We start from the raw sequence: 20,429 nt of genomic DNA, 5'->3' as shown, positions 1-20,429 counted from the left end.
TTCAGTTTAGTTCTAAACTAACTCAGGGTGGGATTACCTCACCCATAGCCCAGCAGGATGTTTCATACCTGTGCATACAGCAAAGGAGATGAGGGGCTGGGGGGGTGCAGAGAAGAGGGGGAGAGATCATTGCCATACCTGCCACTTCCACAATATCCCCAGGAACAATATCCCGAGCCCGGATCCTCTGGACTCCATTCCTGTCGGCACGGATCACTTTTCCCATTTCTGGCTCATATTCCTTTAAGGCTTCAATAGCACTCTCCGCATTTCTCTCCTGTAAACACAGCGTGCAGCAGAGCTTCAGGCATTTGTACCATTTAAATGGTGGTGATGCGTGGGGGGGGGGGGGGGGGGAGGCGCAGTTGTGTGAACAAGGGAATGGGAGCCAGGAACTCCTGAATTCTAATCTTGGCTTTGAAGTCTATTCATTTTGTGGTATTGGGCAGTGTCACTGAACCTTGCTATGCCTCATTGTCCCCATGGCTAAAGGGAAACATGTTTACCTACTTCAGACAGGGGAGGGGTAGTGAATGACTTCAAAGCAGTATATGAAGTACTACATTTTGTGCTAAGAGGAGGAGGACTTGTGGCACTTTAGAGACTAACAAATTTATTAGAGCTTAAGCTTTCGTGAGCTACAGCTTACTTCATCAGATGCATGCAGTGGAAAATGCTGTAGGGGGATTTATATACACAGAGAACATGAAACAATGGGTGTTACCATTCACACTGTAAGGAGAGTGATCAGGAAAGGTGAGCTATTACCAGCAGAAGAGTGGGGGTGGGGGCGCGTGAACGAGCCTCTGATAGTGTGGCTGATGTGATTAGGCCCTATGATGGCGTCCCCTGAATAGATATGTGGACACAGTTAGCAACAGTCTTTATTGCAAGGATAGGTTCCTGGGTTAGTGATTCTGCACATCTACCAATGTGATATATGCCATCATGTGCCAGCAATGCCCCTCTGCCATGTACATTGGCCAAACTGGACAGTCTCTATGTAAAAGAATAAATGGACACAAATCAGACGTCAAGAATTATAACGTTCAAAAACCAGTCGGAGAACACTTCAGTCTCTTTGGTCACTCGATTACAGACCTAAAAGTGGCAATTCTTCAACAAAAAAACTTCAGAAACAGACTCCAACAAGAGACTGCTGAATTGGAATTAATTTGCAAACTGGATACAGTTAACTTAGGCTTGAATAAAGACTGGGAGTGAATGTGTCATTACACAAAGTAAAACTATTTCACCATGTTTATTTCCCCTCCTACTGTTCTTATAAACTGCTGGAAATGGCCCATTTTGATTATCCCCCCTGCCCTCCCTGCTCTCCTGCTGGTAATAGCTCACCTTTCCTGATCACTCTTGTTACAGTGTGTATGGTAACACCCATTATTTCATGTTCTCTGTGTATATAAAATCTCCCCACTGTATTTTCCTCTGTATGCATCCGATGAAGTGAGCTGTAGCTCATGAAAGCTTATGCTCAAATACATTTGTTAGTCTCTAAGGTGCCACAAGTACTCCTTTTCTTTTTACGGATACAGACTAACGCAGCTGCTACTCTGAAAACTACATTTTGTGCTGAATCTCGGATGTGCCAGAGGCAAAGTGGTATGGAACCATCTGAGAGGAACTGGTAGTGTTGTTAATCGTTAAAACAACAGAGTCTCAGGATTTCTGATTTCTAGACTGAACTCTGCTATGGACTTACTCTGAGACCATTAAAAAAAAAAGTCATTGAACCCAGTCTTGCCTCAGGTATCAGGGGATAGCCATGTTAGTCTGAATCCACAAAAACAAGGAATCCGGTGGCACCTTAAAGACTAACAGATTTATTTGGGCATAAGCTTTTGCAAAAACCACTTCTTCAGATGCATAGAGTGAAAATTATAGATGCAGGCATTATATACTGACACATGAAGAGAAGGGAGTTACCTCACAAGTGGAGAACCAGTGTTGACAGGGCCAATTCGATCAGGGTGGATGTAGTCCACTCCCAATAATTGATAAGGAGGTGTCAATTCCAGGAGAGGAATTCCTCTTTAAGGTCCCACCAGACTCCTTGTTAGTCTTGTCTCAGTTTCCCTATATGTGACATAGGGGTTAATGCGCGCCTAGAGCAACTACAGTTATGGACCTTCGTGAGCGAGTGTGTGGAAAATGCTTTGAGGTTCTTGCATGGGAAGTGTTCTGAACATACAAAGGAGCATTAGTATTTTGGAACTACATCAAAATGTAACAAAGGATCTTGGAGGGAAAACACACCTGGAACAAATGATCAGTGAGCCTAATCGTCTCTTGCTTCTAAGAATATGGATTTTCTACCCAGACACATTTCGGCTCAACTTGCAGCACCCCTGAGCACTGGATGCAGCAATTAGAATATATCAAATAAGCTTAAAACTAAGTTAAACAGCAGCTTAATATTTTGAAATAAAAAAGACCTTAGCGTCCGCCACATTTTCAGAATGGATACTATCTTGCAAGATGTTCCAGGGAACAACAGGCAAATGAAAGCACCTGGTAATAACTGCTACTGCAGTTGGGGCGCATTAAGAAGTTTGCTTAATGAAAACGCATTTGGCCACTGCCAAGAGATAAGTGGTATTTAACTAGGTGGTAAATAAGTGTGGCATCCTAAACTCCAAACTATACGAATTGCCAAATAAAAATTAAGGGATGACAAAATAAAGATTAAATGTAGTACATGTCACTCATTCTATTTTTATTCAGGATGGCATTTTATATCCTTTTAAAGTACTCACAGATTTTTTTTTTTAAGTGAGCTAAACATGGAGAATTCACCAGCACAGGGTCTATTCCCTACTCGTTAGTTACCAACTTTGCCAATACCTGGCGAACTGAACTCACTTTTCTCTGGGGTTTTTTGGGGACTTTTTCCCTTGTGCAGATCAGGCTCCAGCTGAGAGTCTGGCTCCTCATTTTCATTACTGTTTGGCAATTAAAAGCCTGCTTTCATCAACCTCAAGTGGGGTTCATGTTTTCCTTACCAGAATTTCTCCCCTCATTCCCTCAATGCTCCACGGTCTTATTTTTATTTTTGGCAGCTGCACAATACTTCACTCACCACAGGCTTGTCTTCACTGCAGAGTTAACTCAAGTATTACCCCTCACCTGCATCCCCTTCATGTGAGTGTGCTGGTGCTTTTGCCTCAAGTTGGCTGGCTCGAGAGGAGGTAAAGGCCACAGCTTGAGTGAAGACAATTTGCCAGCTCTGTGCAGCTTGAGTGTTATTTCATAGTGTGACTAGTCGCTCAAACTTGGCTAGCTCAAAAAAGAGCGGATTGGATCGTAGGAAACTTGAGTTAACTCTGCAGCGCAAACCTAGCACATGGTTCCAACTCATGAGCGTCCCTTTGTGCATTTAAACAGCCGGGGCTTCATTCATGCAGGCTGTACAGTTCCAGGCACCTGGCCAATAGCTCCACTGCCCCCCAAACAAACCGCAGTGCTTACAGGAATTAAAGAAGGGAGACAAAAGCGGTTACATACCTGCCACACCCCCACAACAGCATTGGCTAAGAGAATCAGCATGATGACAACTGGCTCTACAAATGCAGTAGTGATCTCTTCACCTTCTTCAAACCAGGCCAGGATCTGCAGGGTGGCAAGATACAGTGTAACTCTAGGACCCGCTAGCTGTTTTGGGCAGCATAACTCAAACTACTGAAGCCAGTGGCAGTCCTTCCTTTGTCTTCCCTGGGCTTTGGATCAGGCCCTTCATCATGGGTGTGAACGCTATTAGTGTTAGATGCCTTGGGTCAGAGCAAGGTATCTGAGCATGTGCTTAAACTGAAAACACAGGATTGCTTGCATTGCATTCAATGTAATGGGACCACTCAGGTGCTTAAAGTTAAGCTCCTGCCTAAGTAGCTTGCTGAATTGGATTTTTTAAATTAGTGTTTTACAGCCCTGAAGCACCCAAAGCTATGAATCAGATGACCAGGTGAGAAAAGCACAAGTGCTGGTACAAAAAAAATCCCTCATGCCCACATTTTCACTCCCTTGAGCTGCTTGTCAAAGCATTTGTATGCAAAGATCACAGCACTGCCACAACAACACTGTAAAGCATTCAAATGTCAGCTCAGTCGAAGGCATGTATGTATCAGAGGTTCCCACTCCCATGTTGATTTTTCAGGAGGGAGTCCATCTGCAATTCCTCCTATTAGAAACCAGTCCCACCTAGAATTGCTGAAGGACAATTACAAGGCAAACTGGTTTTCTTGCCAGCAATCCTGAGGTGCAAAGTCAGGCTTAAAACGCAGCTGCCCAGGATTTGATTGCCCTTTGTGTGGCGTGATAACATGTCATTTTCACAAGACAATTACCGGCTGATATGGAATGCCGTTATTAAAAAATGACACCGACGAAGTGGATATTCACCCACAAAAGCTTATGCTCCAATACGTCTGTTAGTCTATATGGTGCCACAGGACTCTTTGCCACTTTTAAAGCAGAGAGGGTGGGAGATGGTAGGAGATTTGTCAGATGGTTGCTATTCAAGTGGACTGGAAACCAGTTTGTTAGCTCACCAGCTCATGAATGGCTCACATTATGCTTTACTGACCTATGTCTGGGCTAGGAAGGAATTGATATTGTATGGGTTATTTTCAATGAATTCCAGCAGGTCTGTTTATCCACTTAAGGTTTTGCACTAGCAGAAAAGAAGACAAAGGCACTAAAAGCTCCTTATTCAAAATGTTGTGACTGTGCAAGTCAGGATTCAGAAATAATAGCATCTCAAAGTTCTGTTTTACATGAGATTTCTCACATGATGAAGGTCGAACTGACGACGACACCGTGCACCATGGGCTTGATCCAGAGCCCACTGAAGTTGATGGAAAGACTCCTTTTAATTTCAGCCAGGGTTGGGTAAGTCACCAAGTATTTACCAAGTACTACATAATAAATTTTTCTACATTTCCCGCTCTGTACTCTTGATTAGCAGCTATGGAACTTTTCCCCCCTTGGGTTTTGGAGAGAGAGAAAAATCAAGGAACCTTGATATATACTGATTAAAATCTGTTCCTTCCACATCTGTGCATAATCCCCCCCCCCCCGGCTCAGCCAGTAAATAACTCTGGTGCATGACTCTGGACTCTGTTATTATGTTCAAACCAGCAAACCAATTCATGAGGTAGCTGGGGACGTAAGGCAACTGTACACTAAGGAAAGTGGAGCTGTATATGTAGCATGATCCCCATATTCATAGGAGCTGAGAATCTAGTAAAGGGAGTCAGGCAAGTTCCATCAGAGACTGGGAGAGAAGGGTCCCTAAATCAGTCAGAGGCAGTTCAGGAATCAGAACACGAGTTCCCAGCTCACTGTCCTTTCCTGCTTTGATGACTGAGATAGCACATCCAAATGAGTATTCATTTGTGCTGAACTAAACAAATATCTGAGAATCAAGCACCTTTGAGAGCAGAGGGACACTGAATTATTGATTATAGCTCAAGGAAGTAGCTGTGACATCCTAGTTATGATTACAGAGTTCCCCTTCCAGTTACATCAACGCCCCCCCACCTCATTGCCTTGATTTTGCAAAAGCCTGGAGTTTAGCTGACTGAAGCAAGGAAGATGAAGGCCAAAGCTGAAAGTCCCACTAAAATCCCCAGCACCATGTGCAGGTTTTACAGCAACTGTCATTCACAATCCCAATCGTCAGGATTGGTTTTCAAGTACTGCCCATGCAGATTACCAGCTGGATGTGGTCACTGGCACGTGCAATTGCTGCCATTACATAAGCCGTAACACGTACAAATTAGGCATGCAAATGGTCATGCACTTTTGTGCGTGCAATCTTTCTCTAAGTCAGGTCCTGAGACTCTATGACTGCTTTAGCTTTTCAGACATGCCACCTGGAGCCTTTACAGGAAAGTCCCTTATTCAGCAGCAAAATCAGCAGCAACAGAGCACGATATAGTCGCCTAACCTGCATGTCATTCTCTTAATGCAGGCCCTAAATTGTCGTTTTCTGCATTCAAAGAATGAACCACCATAAAGAAAAAATAAACACACACCAAAGTTAATCACAAGAGCAGGTTTTCTAAAGCTCAGTTGTACAGAATCTAAATGTGGAGGCAAATCTGGCCTGACAACATGCCTTAAAGAGATAGCCACGAGTTTTTCATACTACCCAGAGAGCATCTAAAAGATCAGTGATATTAGACATTTCTAATGCAGCCAGCACTGTAGTTCTACGAACCACTGAAAGTATGTGAAATCAGTGACACCATACAGTACCAGGCACCACTAATATGACAAGAATCAGCGATGTAGTTTCGAAGGCTATGTCTACACTGGCAATTGAACGACAACACTTTTGTCTTTCAGAGGTTTTAAAACCCCCCCCTGCAAGACAAAAGTTTTGCCGCGGCAAGTGCCAGTGTGAACAGCGTGTTGTCGGCAGGAGCGCTCTTCTGCCGATAACACAAACGCTGCTCGCTGTGGGTAAAAGTTTTTTGTCGGCAGGAAAGCCGACAAACAGTGGCTACACTGTGCGACTTTAAGCAGCACGCCTGTGGCAACACACCCATGTCGCTAAAAGGCTATGTCTGCACTACACAGCTAAGTGCCATTGATAGCAAGTGAATCAACAAGAGTGCCAACATTCAGATTACTCAGTGTTGTATAGACTAACTGCTATGCTAATGTATGGACTTTGTGCTGATTCACTATATATTTGTTCAGAACAACAACAGATGTGAGAGAGGTCACTAGGAGGAGGGTTACACATTAGTAAAGCTTCAGGATGCGTAAACCGGAAGGGCGAGTTTGCATACATGCCTCAGTTACAGAGAACACTTTGCATCTGGCAAGAGGTTTGCTAATGAATCAACATTCCACCCCAGCAAATAAACACAGGCGTTTAAGCTTTCCACTGAAAAATTAAATGCGGGGGAGGGGTACGGGGGGGACGACGACAAGGAGAGCGGAGAGAGAAGAGACTCCTATTAAAGATCTACCAGTCTTGCCAAGAAGAAAGTGATAGGTAGAGCTAACAACCAGCCAACTCTAAATCCTTCTCCCAAAACTCAAACCCAAACCAGAATCCATCCAGCACTCCCATTTTTCCATTGCTGTGCCAAAATTTCCCACACAAGCCGTTCCGGTGGTGTTTGCAAGCTGTCCAGGAAGTACTAGAAATCTCATTGAAAAACCTGTTGTCATAAGACTGCCATCTCATTTTGAATAAACATTCTGCACATTTACAGTGCCCTGCAGCACTTTACAGTACTCTCACAGGAGGAGGGAAATTGCCTCAAAGAAGTGAAGCAACTTCCCAAGATCTGTCAGAAAGTCAGAGCAGAACCAAGAACAGAACTGGGGATTTCTGACTTCTTGTGCCCTGATCTAACTGCTAAACCATGTTGTCTCCTGCATGCCCAAACAAGCTCGGGTGAGGTCAGATAAGCATGCCAAGCTTTCGTTGGATCACCTGTAGTGACAGCTGAAACCTCAGCTTGAAAGACACATGGCCCTACCATAGCTATGTCATTAAAGAAAATGTGTCATGATCCACAGACATCAAGCTACATTGTGGATGCCCAGAATTAGTCTAAAATTTATTTTCTCTAGCAGCAAGACGTTTTCCTCATTTCTAAAGTGGAAATGATCTACATACCCATCTTTCTAAAGTGATTTGGGATCTATGGATGAAGAAGTACTCCATAATAGCTAAGAATAACAAAAGCCATTCATACGTCAACTAGAATCTATACTTCCACACTGAAATCCTCAAAAATACATAACATATTAAGGTACAGAGAAATTAAAAACTACATTTTGTTATTGGTGTCAAGTAAATTACACCCTACATTTTGGGGAGGCACATAATTTAGTGGATAAGACAGAAGAGAGAGAGACGACCTAGGTTTTAGTCCCAGCTCTGCCAGTGACCTACTATGTGACAGGTCACTTCCCTCCTCTGTGCCACAGTTTCTCCTCCCACCCTTTGATGTCTTGTCTATGCAAGATCTTCAGAACAAGGACTGTCTTACTATGCATTTGTGCTATTATGGAACCCCAATTGCAGTCAGGGCTTCTTGGCTGATATCACAACATTTTCTGCAGTAGAAGTTTAAAGGGAAGATAAATTTATGCTATCTAAATAGCATTAGACTCAGCCATGCCATTAAATCCCTTTCCTAAAATGACAAAATTCACAACAGTGAGAAGGTGGAGTTTGTTTCAATATCTCAAACTCTCATTCACTCATGATTTTGGCATCAATAGGCTCTTTAAACAGAACAGGCTCAACTAAGCTAACAGCAGGTGTAAGAGCAACTCCTACACACGATGGCATAATGCTGAAATTCCAACTCAAGAATCTATCTGGAGAAAAATAATGTAAAATGCTGGATTTTTAAATTAAAAATTTAATGCCTCTGACTAGCATTAAAGTGGCTTTGACACATCTAGACATTAAACTGTCAAGAGAAAGGCTTTATTTCAAAGCAAGAGGGTCCAAACATACAGATTTTGTAAACAATTTCAGGACTCCTCCTTCCTGGATACATACAGATGCATGGATTCGGTCCCTGCTGTTTAGATCGGAATATTGATTAATATGTGGAATTTTAATATTAGCTTCACTTATATAAGAAGTTCCCTGTCTCACCTCCAATGACCTACACAATCTGTGAACAGGAAGAGTTCCCACATCATCACACCACCGGGTATTGTTTAACAATAAACCTCACCCTTTTTCTTGCACTCTGCCTGTGTTCTTAACTACAGCCCCGCCGCAAGATTGTACTTGCCAACATAAAAAAGGGCATTTTTCTCAGCCAGGCTTCACATCCCTCCCTCTAGATCTTTCTTCTTCAGAAAGCCACTCAAGCCTTTTATGTACCAGAGCTGGAGCTCCACAGACCCTTCTGATCCAGCTATTTGTGAGAAACAGCAGAATAGCTCTGCATCTCCCCACAGGAACCCAAAGTCCAGCACCCAGTCACTCTGTTCTTCTCTTTCCACTATGCCCAAGGTGCATCCCTAACAGTCTTCTTTGTATCTCTCCCCTCCATACAGAGCTCCATAATACCTGGAATCCCCGTCTGTTCCCCCTGTCCTAAATCCTTCCACCCTCTCTTCCAATAGACAGCTCTTCAAGGAGAAACAGCCCACTTCCACCCCTTCATTCAACATAAGAAGAGAGTCACACACAACATCATGGAGATGCCTGTTCACAACAAAAAAAAAAAAAATGTTCTTTTAGGTATACAGGTAAAGCTTCAAAGATTTCGCATACTACTTCTTTCCTACCCTTCCAAAAATGCAGTCCACTCCTCCTTATAGATTCCTGACACTCGGGAATAGAAGAACGGAACAAGTCATTGAATCTTCTGCTATGTGGAAGATCAGATCAACCCTCCATTCTTTTTATCCTATGCACACTTTTCCTGGCACTAAGGATGTCTTCGCTGCAGAGTTAACTCAGGTGATTGGCACGTGGATCAGGGCACCCAGGCTAGCTTAGCCCAGGTGTGAGCAGCAACACTATAAAGCCACATTTAAGTTCGTGAGGCCACAGTGGCTCTGTACTTCCCCCATGTGTCATGAGGCCTTCTGGGGGTACATCCCTTGGTTCTTAGCACTTCAATAAGCTGAGCCGCAATATGATTCTTTCCTAACAAATTGTGGGAGAACTTGTCTGTCCTTCTGGGCATACAGGGGGAATTGTGAGAAGGCACTGAAGGACCATCACCACTCGACTGGTTTAGCCGGTCTCCACACTGCAAAGTGGGCTGGTTACCAGCCAAAGTGAAAAGCAGCATTCAGGCTTTAGTCTATAGCCCAGGATAGCCAGCTACCCCAGGTTGAAAGCACCAAACAACTTAGGTCAGAAGTTTCTGTGTGTGGACAGAAGCTTGGTTAAGGACAACCACCAAGTAAGAGCCCAGGTTAACTCTGCAGTGAAGACAGACTCTCCGTGGCTAATTTTATCTAGCGTGGGTACAACGGTTTTCACGCAACTCACAAGGGAAGCTGAATTTAGTTTCTTACACAAGTCTTGCAGCAGAACATCACCTACTAAGCAACATCTGAGCTCAATGGGAGATGCCAAATACAATCTTATGATCTTTTCATGCAGAAACTTGGAACTTTTAGCAAGAAATAAGGGGAAAATCTGTGTATGCAACAGAATTATAGGTGCCGTCTTAACCTTGGAGTCTGCACACAGGGCTAATGGCCTGTAAAAGGAAGTTTTAACAGACAAGAGACCATTAAAAGAGAAAAATGAAGAATAAAATGTGGAGATTCAGTGGTTCAAAATTGAGATTGCCCAAATGACTTCAGGGGCAGGCTGCTCAGGCCCCAAATCGGCAAAGCACTTGAGCACGTCCTTACAGTGAAGATATGCTTAAATGCGTTGCTAAATTGGGACTTTAGAGAATGCAGAACCTCTGCAGCTGTCACAAAAAACTACCACATCTATTCATGTCATTTGTGTCTCTTTGCATATTAACCTTTCTTTGGTTGCAGCTTTGCCTACTACTTTAAACACATATCCTGTCCTCCTTTACTCTTGTTCAACACCTATTCAAAACCATGCTTGTATATTAATTCTACATTCACATGGTTAAATAAATGTACTGATTTGCCTGCCATGCTCACTCATCAGAGCAGCTCATATTCTTGGATCTGTCACTATAAAGAGCTTGAACTTCTCAGGGGGGAAAACAAGCTTAACTTAGTGCTGAGCAACTCAAAATACTTTCTGCTGTGGCTCCTCCATCACACGGGTTTTAGCACTCCTGTTAAAATTCCTACGGCTTATAGATCTTTTGTGCTGTATTCATGTTTCATAATTATATTTCCTGAATTGCATGCAGTTGAGATTGTAGACTCTTTGGGCAAGCACTGTATTTTATTTCGCGTGTACAGCATCTAGCACAATGTGATCTCAAATTCAACTGGGGCTGACTTGATCACAGTGTACAAATACCCATATGGGGAACAGACATTTGATAACAGAGGGCTCTTCAATCTAGCAGACAAAGGTATAACGAGATCCAAAGGGTGCAAGTGGAAGCTAGATACATTCAAACGAAAAATAAGGTACAATTTATTAACAGTGAGGGTAAACAACCTCTGGAACGACTCACCAAAGGTTGTGGTGGATTCCCCATCACTGGACATTTTAAAATCAAGAAAGTGTGTTTTTCTAAAAGATATTCTTGAGTCCAACCACAGCTATCAGGACTTGAAGCAGGAATTAATTCAGGGAAGTTTATGCAGGCCAGACTAGATGATCACAGTAGTCTGTTCTGGCCTTAAAATGAATGACTATCAAGGTGAAGTGCTTTATCCAAGATTACACAGCAGGTCAGTGGTTGAGCTGCGTATATAGCCTTTGTCTCCCGACTTAGTGCAGTGCCTTGTCCTCTGCACTGTCTCCCACTACACCACAGTACTTTGCTATTCTGCAGGAACTAGCCAGAGAGCCACAAGTACAGTAGAAAGTGATACCTCGTTAAATGAATGGGCTCGCAGTCTTCTAACTGGGCAGCTATTGAACTAGTTTGGAAGGAACTTAATTACAGCACATGTGAAACATACACAGCTAAACAGCTGTGGCTTTTTAGAAGTCTGACATGAATTTTCAGAATGAATTATCTGGATCAAAGGTTTAAATTTGCCAAATTATCATTAAACTCAATGGGAGAACCTGATAATAGCCAAGTTTCAAGGTACATAGATGCTGTAGGGTTTCTAATTTGGTGGATGTTATTGGGATTGGCTTTGAGCATACAACATGTGGCTCAGTTAGTGGCACTTATACCCCTGACGTCCTTCTGCCCATCTCCAACAGAATTCAGTGTGAAATTTAAAGAACCCAGGAAATTTTGGGATAACGTAAGTGGCTTGATCAGTATTCCCTAATATCAAAGCTGTGTGCAAGCTACTGTCAGTTATCTGCACAGTCGCTGCACTGCTGGTATAACTGCTTTGTAAAGCACCTAGAGTCACTTAGCATCCCATATACCTGGTCTGATTAAAGTGCAATACTCAGTCTATCTTGTACCTTCTTTTGGGCTAAATTTATCTGCAGATTTATATAGGGGTAGGAATCCTCTGCCCCCTAGCCATCTGAGTCACATGTCTGCTGCTGCAGTTCTGAGGTTGCAGCAGATCTTGCTCCTGGTGGTCCTTTGGTTCCAAAGAGAGTGCCTGACAACGAATCCAGAAGTGCTACCCCATACCTCCTTTCTGTATACTTTTCACTCACTTTCACAGACTTCCTCCAAATCCTGTTTCCCTGATGCAGCATCAGTTCCACTATAGTCAGGACCTTTGCGAGTGCATAGAGAGAGCATCAACCACTGTCTGCTTTTAGAGCACAGACAATGCTGACTGGTATTTGTTTATTTGGGAGCATTACACATACAGAGGAGAGGAGGATACTTACAAATGACACAACGGCAGCCAAGAGAAGAATGCGCACAAGGAGATCTTCAAACTGCTCCAGCACCAGCTCCCAGAGCGACTTTCCTAGCAAAACAAAATATGGAAGCACCATAAGCGCTACACAGGTGCTGAAAATGAAGTTGGGAGAGCTCAAGATACTAAGCCTGTTTGGGTGCAAGGGTTCTGTGCTATGCTTTGAGGTTGGACCCGCTTGCGTTAGAATTACTGGCATGACTCACTGTGGGCTTGACTGAAGAAAGAACCCCCTATTCAGGACCGCACTTAAATATATGCCTACGCTCCACTGAAGTCGATGGGACTCAACCACGTGCCTAATGTAAAACATATGCTAAGTGCTGTCCTGAATCAGGACTCGTATCATTGCCAGCTCAACTCCAAGGTGAGCGTGTGGCAGCCATACCGATGCCTGACCGGATCATGCTAAGCTCCACCAGCATGAATTACAAGCCCTTGCCAGGGGCTAAGCAGAAGACAAATGGGGATGGAAGGAGGCAGCCAAGAAACAAGGCAGTGTTTCCTGGTGGCGATCACAGATGGTTAGTAGACAATGGCCCTGTGCACAGGGATATCACTAAAAACTGATGCACCTGAAGTTTCCTGGGTTTAAAAGAAAAAAAAAAAGATTCACACACTTTGAAAAGCCCAAGGTTTTAGTTTGGGTGGAACTGAGGTCCCTGCCTGCCATTGCAGAGCTATGCATTGCTCTAATTTCTGGAGTAATATAACTCACCTTTCAAGGGATAGCATGAAGGATTTTCACAGCCAAAATTTGACCTATCTAAACATCATCAGACATGAATCCTCCCCCAAACTAAGTTTGTTTCAATGTTTTGTTTTGTTTTAACTAAAGGGACTAACATTGAGCCCCCTTCCCTTCATTTATGTAGTTTTGGAAAACTGCACGTGCTCAACTTACAGGATGTATAAATGCTTGTTAGTGTTGAAGACATCCATTCTTCTTACCCTTAAAAGGTTTCACCACCCTGCTTCATAATCCCCAACAAAGCAGTGTACAATAGATGCCTTTTTATCTGAGTACCAACAGTCTAGTCAGAGCAGGGAGCTACGGTCTAATTCCCATTGAAACCAATGAGAGTTAGGTACCTAAATACCTTTGAGGATCTGGACCTAAGTCAGCATTTCTGCATTCTATTTTTGAATGTCTTTGACTCACTATATGACACATGGGGAGTCCCTTAAACCTCTTGGGGCTCAATTTACTCACCTGCACAATGAGTATAAGCTTATCATCTTTATGCAATGCTTTTGGAACCACAGGTTACAGGTGCTACGTAAATGTAAAGTATTATTATTATTATAGTAGATATGCACTGGTCTAGCTTAGGATGCCTTGCAGGTCAGGTTGCTCTGTACGCATAGGAGCTACTTTTTAACAGTTCCATAGAATGATCTTTTACCAAAATTTGCTGTATCAGAATCAAGAAGTAAAAAAAAATTCCTTTATGAGACAATTTTCAAGCTCAAAATTCTAGACAGCATCACCCAAGAGTGTGAAGTCATCTTTCTTTCCCCTCCTAAATCTCACACAGGTATGTTTTGCCTCTGTGTAACTGGGGTTGTTCTTAGGCCTCCAACTCTCTCCATGGGCTTAAAGAAGAGCCCAATGCAAAATATTCCCATGGGCATTGAATCAGGTCCTTTGTGAGCTGCCCAGCAGTCTCCATTGGACTAGCTGACACTAAGGTCCCCACCCAGAATATCTAAAGACATGCTCCAAGAGTGAAGGGAAGGTCGAAAAAGAAAAAGCAGAGCCAATATAATTCCACCTACCTTCTTCAGCAGGGAGTTCTGCAGATTTCCACCAACATGCCAAAAAACATACATGGTAGGAGAGAAAAGAAAAAGAATAGATATTATTGATCTGGAAACAGACACAAGAATTCAGCATTGGAAACAAACTGGTTGAGTGGTTAGACTAGAAAGCTTTGTGAAAACCACATATTTTCATTTATACAATCTGAGGCCCCAAGAACTTTGGAAAGGGTGCAAAAAAGGCATCTATGTACCAGACACAACAAAAGACAGCCTAACAAATCTTAAGGAAGAGAGGTGAGATGTATGATGCCCCCGGGACGCTGGTTGAATGGAGAACATTATGCATTTTAGAGACCAAACTGGAATTCATTTTCTTTTCTACCCCAAGATAATTCTTCCCAGTAGTGTCTGCGTTTCTCCTTTGCTCTTCCTAACATTTGTTTTAAAGAACAAAAAGCCAGTCTCCATTTCCCCCTGACAGTGCAACCAGGCAAAGGCACAGGGGTCAGAGCAGAGAGTTGGAATTACTCAGAGGTTACTGGATTTCAATAAAATATACATCTTCTTTCAAACTTGACAACCCTGACAAGAGACTAAACTGCCTAGCCCTCACTTTGCTCATACAGTTCAACCTCAATTATCCAAAACTCCGTTATCCAAGATAGAGTCACATTCCCTGACAGACTATTAATTACACTGAATAGATCCTCATTAGCCTGAAACCTTGACGGCCTGCAAGACATTTGGAAATCCAGCTTGTATTGAAAACAATCCCACATCAGAAGAGTTGTCAGTTACAATACCTCTCACAAGCATTATTATTTTAACAGAATCTATGGGTTAACAAATTAAGATTTTGAGATTTAAGAGATTAATGAAGTATGTAGCTTGGCTGCCTTTGTCCAGGGTGGGGGCGGAACGACGACAACTGATCAGAAGGGAATTAATTTTATTTATTTATTTCTGTCACTTATACTTTCCTTCCCAGACTAGCTCTGTTTTTCCCTCCTTTGAGTACAACAGAGAAGATAAAGGTGACATTTTTAAAAGAACTCAAGGTTGGCTTAACACTGCTCCAGTGGGAGTTTTACCACTGGAATTCAATGAGAGCAGAATTAGGCCAACACTTTTCAAACTCCCATCGGTTAGAAAGGAGTCCCATTGCCAGCTTCTGGTCTTATACAACTCTGTCTGTCTAGGTTTTAGCATATCATTGGTGTATCTCACACATGCACGTGGACTTTATCCTCAACACACCTGTGAGACAGAGAAGTACCATCATCACTTTACAGGAGGAGAACTGAGGCACTTTGAGACTGTGCGCTCCAAATAAATACGATTCCTCTGGGTCTGAAATGCTGAGACTATTTGAAAAACAGTTCAAGTGTCCCTGCTACCTCTTTTAGAGAGGCACCTCTCTCTCCCCCAGTCTCACTAGTATTTTGATAGGTCTGGAATGTACAAATGCCAGTTGGTGCTAACAACCTCCCCCTTTATTACTGATCATTTCTGTTGCAATAGCGTCTGCAGGTCTCAAATCAGGGCCTCGTCATGCTAGCCATTGTACAAAAAAGTAGTGCAAAAACAGTTCCAGAGAGCTCACAGCCTAGCATTTTGACAATATGCAATCAGTGGATGAGCAGACGAACAGGGCATGGAAGGGCAAGGTAACCATAAACACCAGTGAGTTTGCATAAGTCACTAATTATACTGGCTTCAGTATTCACGATAGGCTGCTCTCCAGTACTTTCAACCATATATTTTGACTATTTTATTTGGTCATCAGCCCTTTTCCCCCACCTCTCTTTTTACACTTAAACGCCACCCCTTGCAATACCTACAACTGGCTGGGTCACTGATGTTACTATCGGTCACTTCTGGGCACCTGCAGAAGAGAATTCCCACAGGCAGCCCCTACAAATACTCATATTCAACAGATGCCCTGAGCTCCCTTAGCAATCCAGGGTGCTCCCCGGCTTTAACCAGTCACCTGCTGTTCCACCATTCCGAGGTATATCTGTCAGTTCTAAGGAACACAGTCCCTGACTGATCTCTCAACCAGAGCAAAGCTTTGCATCTTAATCTTGGCAAGCAAAACTGATAACTGCCCCAAGGTGAAAATAAAAGCCTGAAAGGAAAAAAGCTCCTAATCTGAAATCGCCTGATAAAGATTTACAGGATAGACTACAAGCTTCAGAGACTTCTCACATATTTCTAAGAATGAAAATATTTAACTGCGGTAATGCAACAGGAAAGGAAGTTCCCTCATAGATATAATAGTCTAATGTTTCCACACTCAGCTGGAATAATGGGGTAGGTATAGGGCAATGCAATATCATGTGTTGCAATTATATACTCCCACCCACAGCCAAATTATTTTGTTTATAGTCTATATATTTATATGCATGCACACACATTAGAGAATGAATCTTGGCATATATACACACACACGCACACACACGCCATGGTTTTCACAAGTGGCCTGTGATTTTGTGTGCCTTACTTGAACCATATGAAAAGGGCCAGTTTTCAGAAATTTCTGAGCACCCATGCTCTGGAAGTCAGGCACCTCCAAAACACCTCTAGTCCGGCACCCAAAAACCCTAGTTCGGCACCCAAAAACCCAAGTTATATATGACAGATTTCCAAAAGTAAGATTTTCAATTCATACACGCACAGGCGCACACAGGCTTATAAGTGCTGAGGTGACCTCCAAGTGATAAATTGCAGAGCTGAGTTATAAATGTATTTATCACTCACTTTTGCCCACTTCACGTGCCAGTTCCCTCAGGGATTTACTCAAACAGAAAACCAGCTTTCCAATGGCACACAGAGCACTGACTTCTAGCTCTGGGAAGTCCAAAGACAATGGATTGTAAAGCCTTAACATTTTTATTTTTTTCTGGCCATCCAGGGGTTACAATAACTTTCCCTGTTGCATTTCACACCTGGGGCTGGGAGGAGCGAACACTACCTAAGGTTGACTCATGTTTAGAATTTTCTCTATACGCAGCAGACAGCCCTGTAATGAGATAGGGGATCAGGAAGAACAGTGGCTTCTGCTAGACTGTACTGGACTCCCCCGCAGTGCACTGCGAAGGTTTCTATGGGATTTTGCGTAGTTTGACAGAGCTATGTAGAAGCCTGGCGGAGCCCACACTGCATGCACTTGCCACAGTTTGCCACATTACAGCCAGCAGAACAAAGTACTTCTAGCTAATAATGATGAAGGCAGGGGAATACGGTCCAGATGGCAGATGGGCTCCCAAGGGAGGACAGAGGAAAACTGTCTGAGCTGGGGGAAAGGCAAGAGGCACATCCCAATTCTTCAACTTTCCCTAGATCCTGCAGCTTGCTGTCAAAAGGCCGTAAGACTGGGTGCTCTAATTTAATTGCATGCACACATTTCAGCCTGGGTTGGGAGCTGGGAAACCATTCTACACCAGGGTCCACATTAATAATGTTTCAGGCAGCTCCTGAAAGACGAAAGGGATTCACCAAGGTGCAGAGTTCCACATTGGGGGGGTCACCACAGTACAAATTTGGTCCACTAAAGCATAGTTAGTTTTATCCCAGACAAGTATCAGTGCTTCCACTGAGGAGGAGGAAGGGGCATTGAATTTTTCATGCAAATGGCTGGATCACTCTCTCTCAGCGGTAGCCAAGGCATTTATTCTCTCACGCCGTCTCTTTTTTTTAAAAAAAAATATCATTAGCATTCAGTGAATGAATTCTCATTTCATAGCAAAGCACTGGTGACTCACAACTGCAGACACATTTCAGAGGGAAGAATCTTTTTGAACGAAATGAACAAAAACATCTCATGCAAGCTTCGATTTCGCCTTCTGTGGAGGAAGCAAGTAGAACTGAGCAAGATAGGTAATATGACAAAGCCAGACACCCTCACGCACTGTCTAGCTAGGTATTTATACTACACTCCCTGTGGTATACAAGTATTCAGTGCACTTGAGTTCTGAGTTCTCCCCATAAAACTTAAGGACAGAGGGGGCGTGGGGACAAACATTGCAAGATGAGAATTGAGAGGACAGAGGTAATACCCAGATTACAGAGGAGTCAAACACAAACACAAATCCAAACACCCTTGAACTTAAGAAAGTTCAGCTATAAACCTAAGGGTCACACCCTTTTTTTTAAACATAGGATGAACAAAAACGACCAGCGCTGAAAACGTTCACTAAAAAAACCCAAACTGCAGTAACATATTTTTGTACAAAGGAAGATTGGAATGTGCATACTGGAGTCGCTAGCTGATGGCTGTTTGAGAGCAAGGATGGGACTTTTCAGGGCTTATCAAACTCTTCCAGCAGAGTCTTTCAGAGCAAACAATTTTCTGCATTTTCAAGAGTTGGTTTCTTAGTAGATTCATATCATAGGTTAAGCTGGGGGAGTGAGGGCAGGGATTTGGCTCACCGACTTCCTCGGTTTGCATCAGTGTCACAAACTAGAATTCAGCCTGTGGAATCAAGATTTGATAAGCCAGCAAAGAATCAATGTTATTTATCTATAGTATGGTAGTGCTTGGGCACTGCCATCAAGGTTGGGACCCCATTGTGCTAGGGGACCTGTACATACACATAGTGAAACACAGTCCCGGCCTTGAAGACCTTATAATCTAACTAGATAAGACAGACAAATAGTGAGAGGCAAAACAGACACACAGATAGAAGAGCCTTGCTCATGGCCACAGCAACTAAGTGGCAATTTGGAATAGGAGCCAGATATCTGGATTCCCATTCCAATGCCCGATCAACTCCCTCAGCAATAGGCTGTTCCTTCCACTTTTAGTACTACACTGTTTGCACATCAGAATAAAAATAAAAGTTCCATGTAATTAAATACCAATTATTTTGATTGAAATTTTCAAAGACGACTAAGGGATTGAGTCACATCTACATTCAGTGGGCCTTGAGAGAGACAACCCTAGTCTTCAGCCTGATATTTTTGTTAATAGTGAAGCACTGAAATAGGTAACTGACAGCAAACACAAGCTTTCCTTCCAAGCCCTGGTGCTCACTGATACCAATTAATGGACCAAATTTGTCTCTGGTGTAAGTTCAATGGAGTTTCACCAGGCCTGATTTCAGCCAAATGTGCTTGAATTACTCTAACTGCAAATTAAGGCTGGGTTTAGATAAAGTAAAAGGTGACTCAAACCTAGATTATGAACTCTATATCTTCATACAGCAGCAACAGCACAGAGCTGGTGAATGAGAACCAGGAAGTGAAACCAACTAATCTATTTTCCATTGTCTATTTTCATTCAAAGAAATGCAAAGAGTAAACGACCAAAAAAAATTAAACTTATTCAACTTTTCAATTACAGCATCAGGTCTTACTAGTAACAGAGGCAGAAACTTTGTTATTGTGATGACTTTCCTAACCTAACTTCACCCCCTTCAAACCATTACACTTAGGCTTGGAGGGATCTGATTTTTATCAGTAAATGTCGGCAAACATTCATTTCACCATACACATGCAAAGCAACGAAAAAAATGTTCATCTAGAACCATCAAAATTAACAGATACACAAAACAAGAAAAATGCTGATCGAGAAATCAGAGTTTGATTTAGGGATCTTTACTTTGTATATTTAGACATGTGATGTTGACAATGTGTGTTTTAACAGTTATGAATCTCTAACTTTTTGACTCTCAACACCTTACTGTCATTAAATAATTATTGCCTGACACACCCACCCGTGACCCCAGCCTTCAGCTGCCACTCAGGTCAAAGAGTGGAGGGCACCTGGCTCCCACTGAAATCAACAGCAAGAATAAGAAAAGTTGCTGAGGCTCATCCGCCCCTCTGACCACTACCCCATGGCTACATGGCCACATGGGCACTCAATGGATGGAACAAGTGATCAGCACAGTTCTTCTTTAGCTCAGTGAAGCACGCACAGGAAAATGGAGGGATTGAAGGAAGCCTGTTCCAAACAACTAGAATTTCACGGCTACGAATTTAAGGCAATGCAGGTGCTGCTGAGTCACAGAAGCCACCAGAGCTTCTGTACGTAGTGCCCAAAAGAAACCTAAATTTGGGGAAAGAGGGAGAGAAACTCGAGAGAATCAGCCCTCACGTTTTTCAATTGTTACCTTCAAAATGGGTCCTAGCAAACAAAAGGAGCCCAATTTTTGAGCTGCCCAGGTAGCGTTAACCATCTGAGTGAA

At 42.9% G+C, this 20,429-nt stretch overlaps 1 protein-coding gene across 2 annotated transcripts in view; it reads right to left on the bottom strand.

Moving 5' to 3' along the window:
- The window catches only part of ATP2A3 (ATPase sarcoplasmic/endoplasmic reticulum Ca2+ transporting 3), a 135,260-nt gene that overhangs the window by 73,529 nt on the left and 41,302 nt on the right, over positions 1–20,429 (bottom strand). For both annotated transcript variants that reach the window (XM_048824465.2, XM_048824466.2), the window contains exons 2-5: positions 14,254–14,271; positions 12,443–12,525; positions 3,523–3,627; positions 139–277 (exon numbers count right to left, since the gene is read on the bottom strand). In XM_048824465.2, the coding sequence (XP_048680422.1) occupies positions 139–277; positions 3,523–3,627; positions 12,443–12,525; positions 14,254–14,271 (345 nt within the window). The remainder of the gene's footprint in view (positions 1–138; positions 278–3,522; positions 3,628–12,442; positions 12,526–14,253; positions 14,272–20,429) is intronic.

This window comes from Caretta caretta, chromosome 17 (genome assembly GCF_965140235.1).
Source record: "Caretta caretta isolate rCarCar2 chromosome 17, rCarCar1.hap1, whole genome shotgun sequence".
NCBI classification, from domain to species: domain Eukaryota; kingdom Metazoa; phylum Chordata; order Testudines; family Cheloniidae; genus Caretta; species Caretta caretta.
Note: the sequence above shows the minus strand (reverse complement) of the source record. Positions and strands in the feature narration are given on the sequence as shown.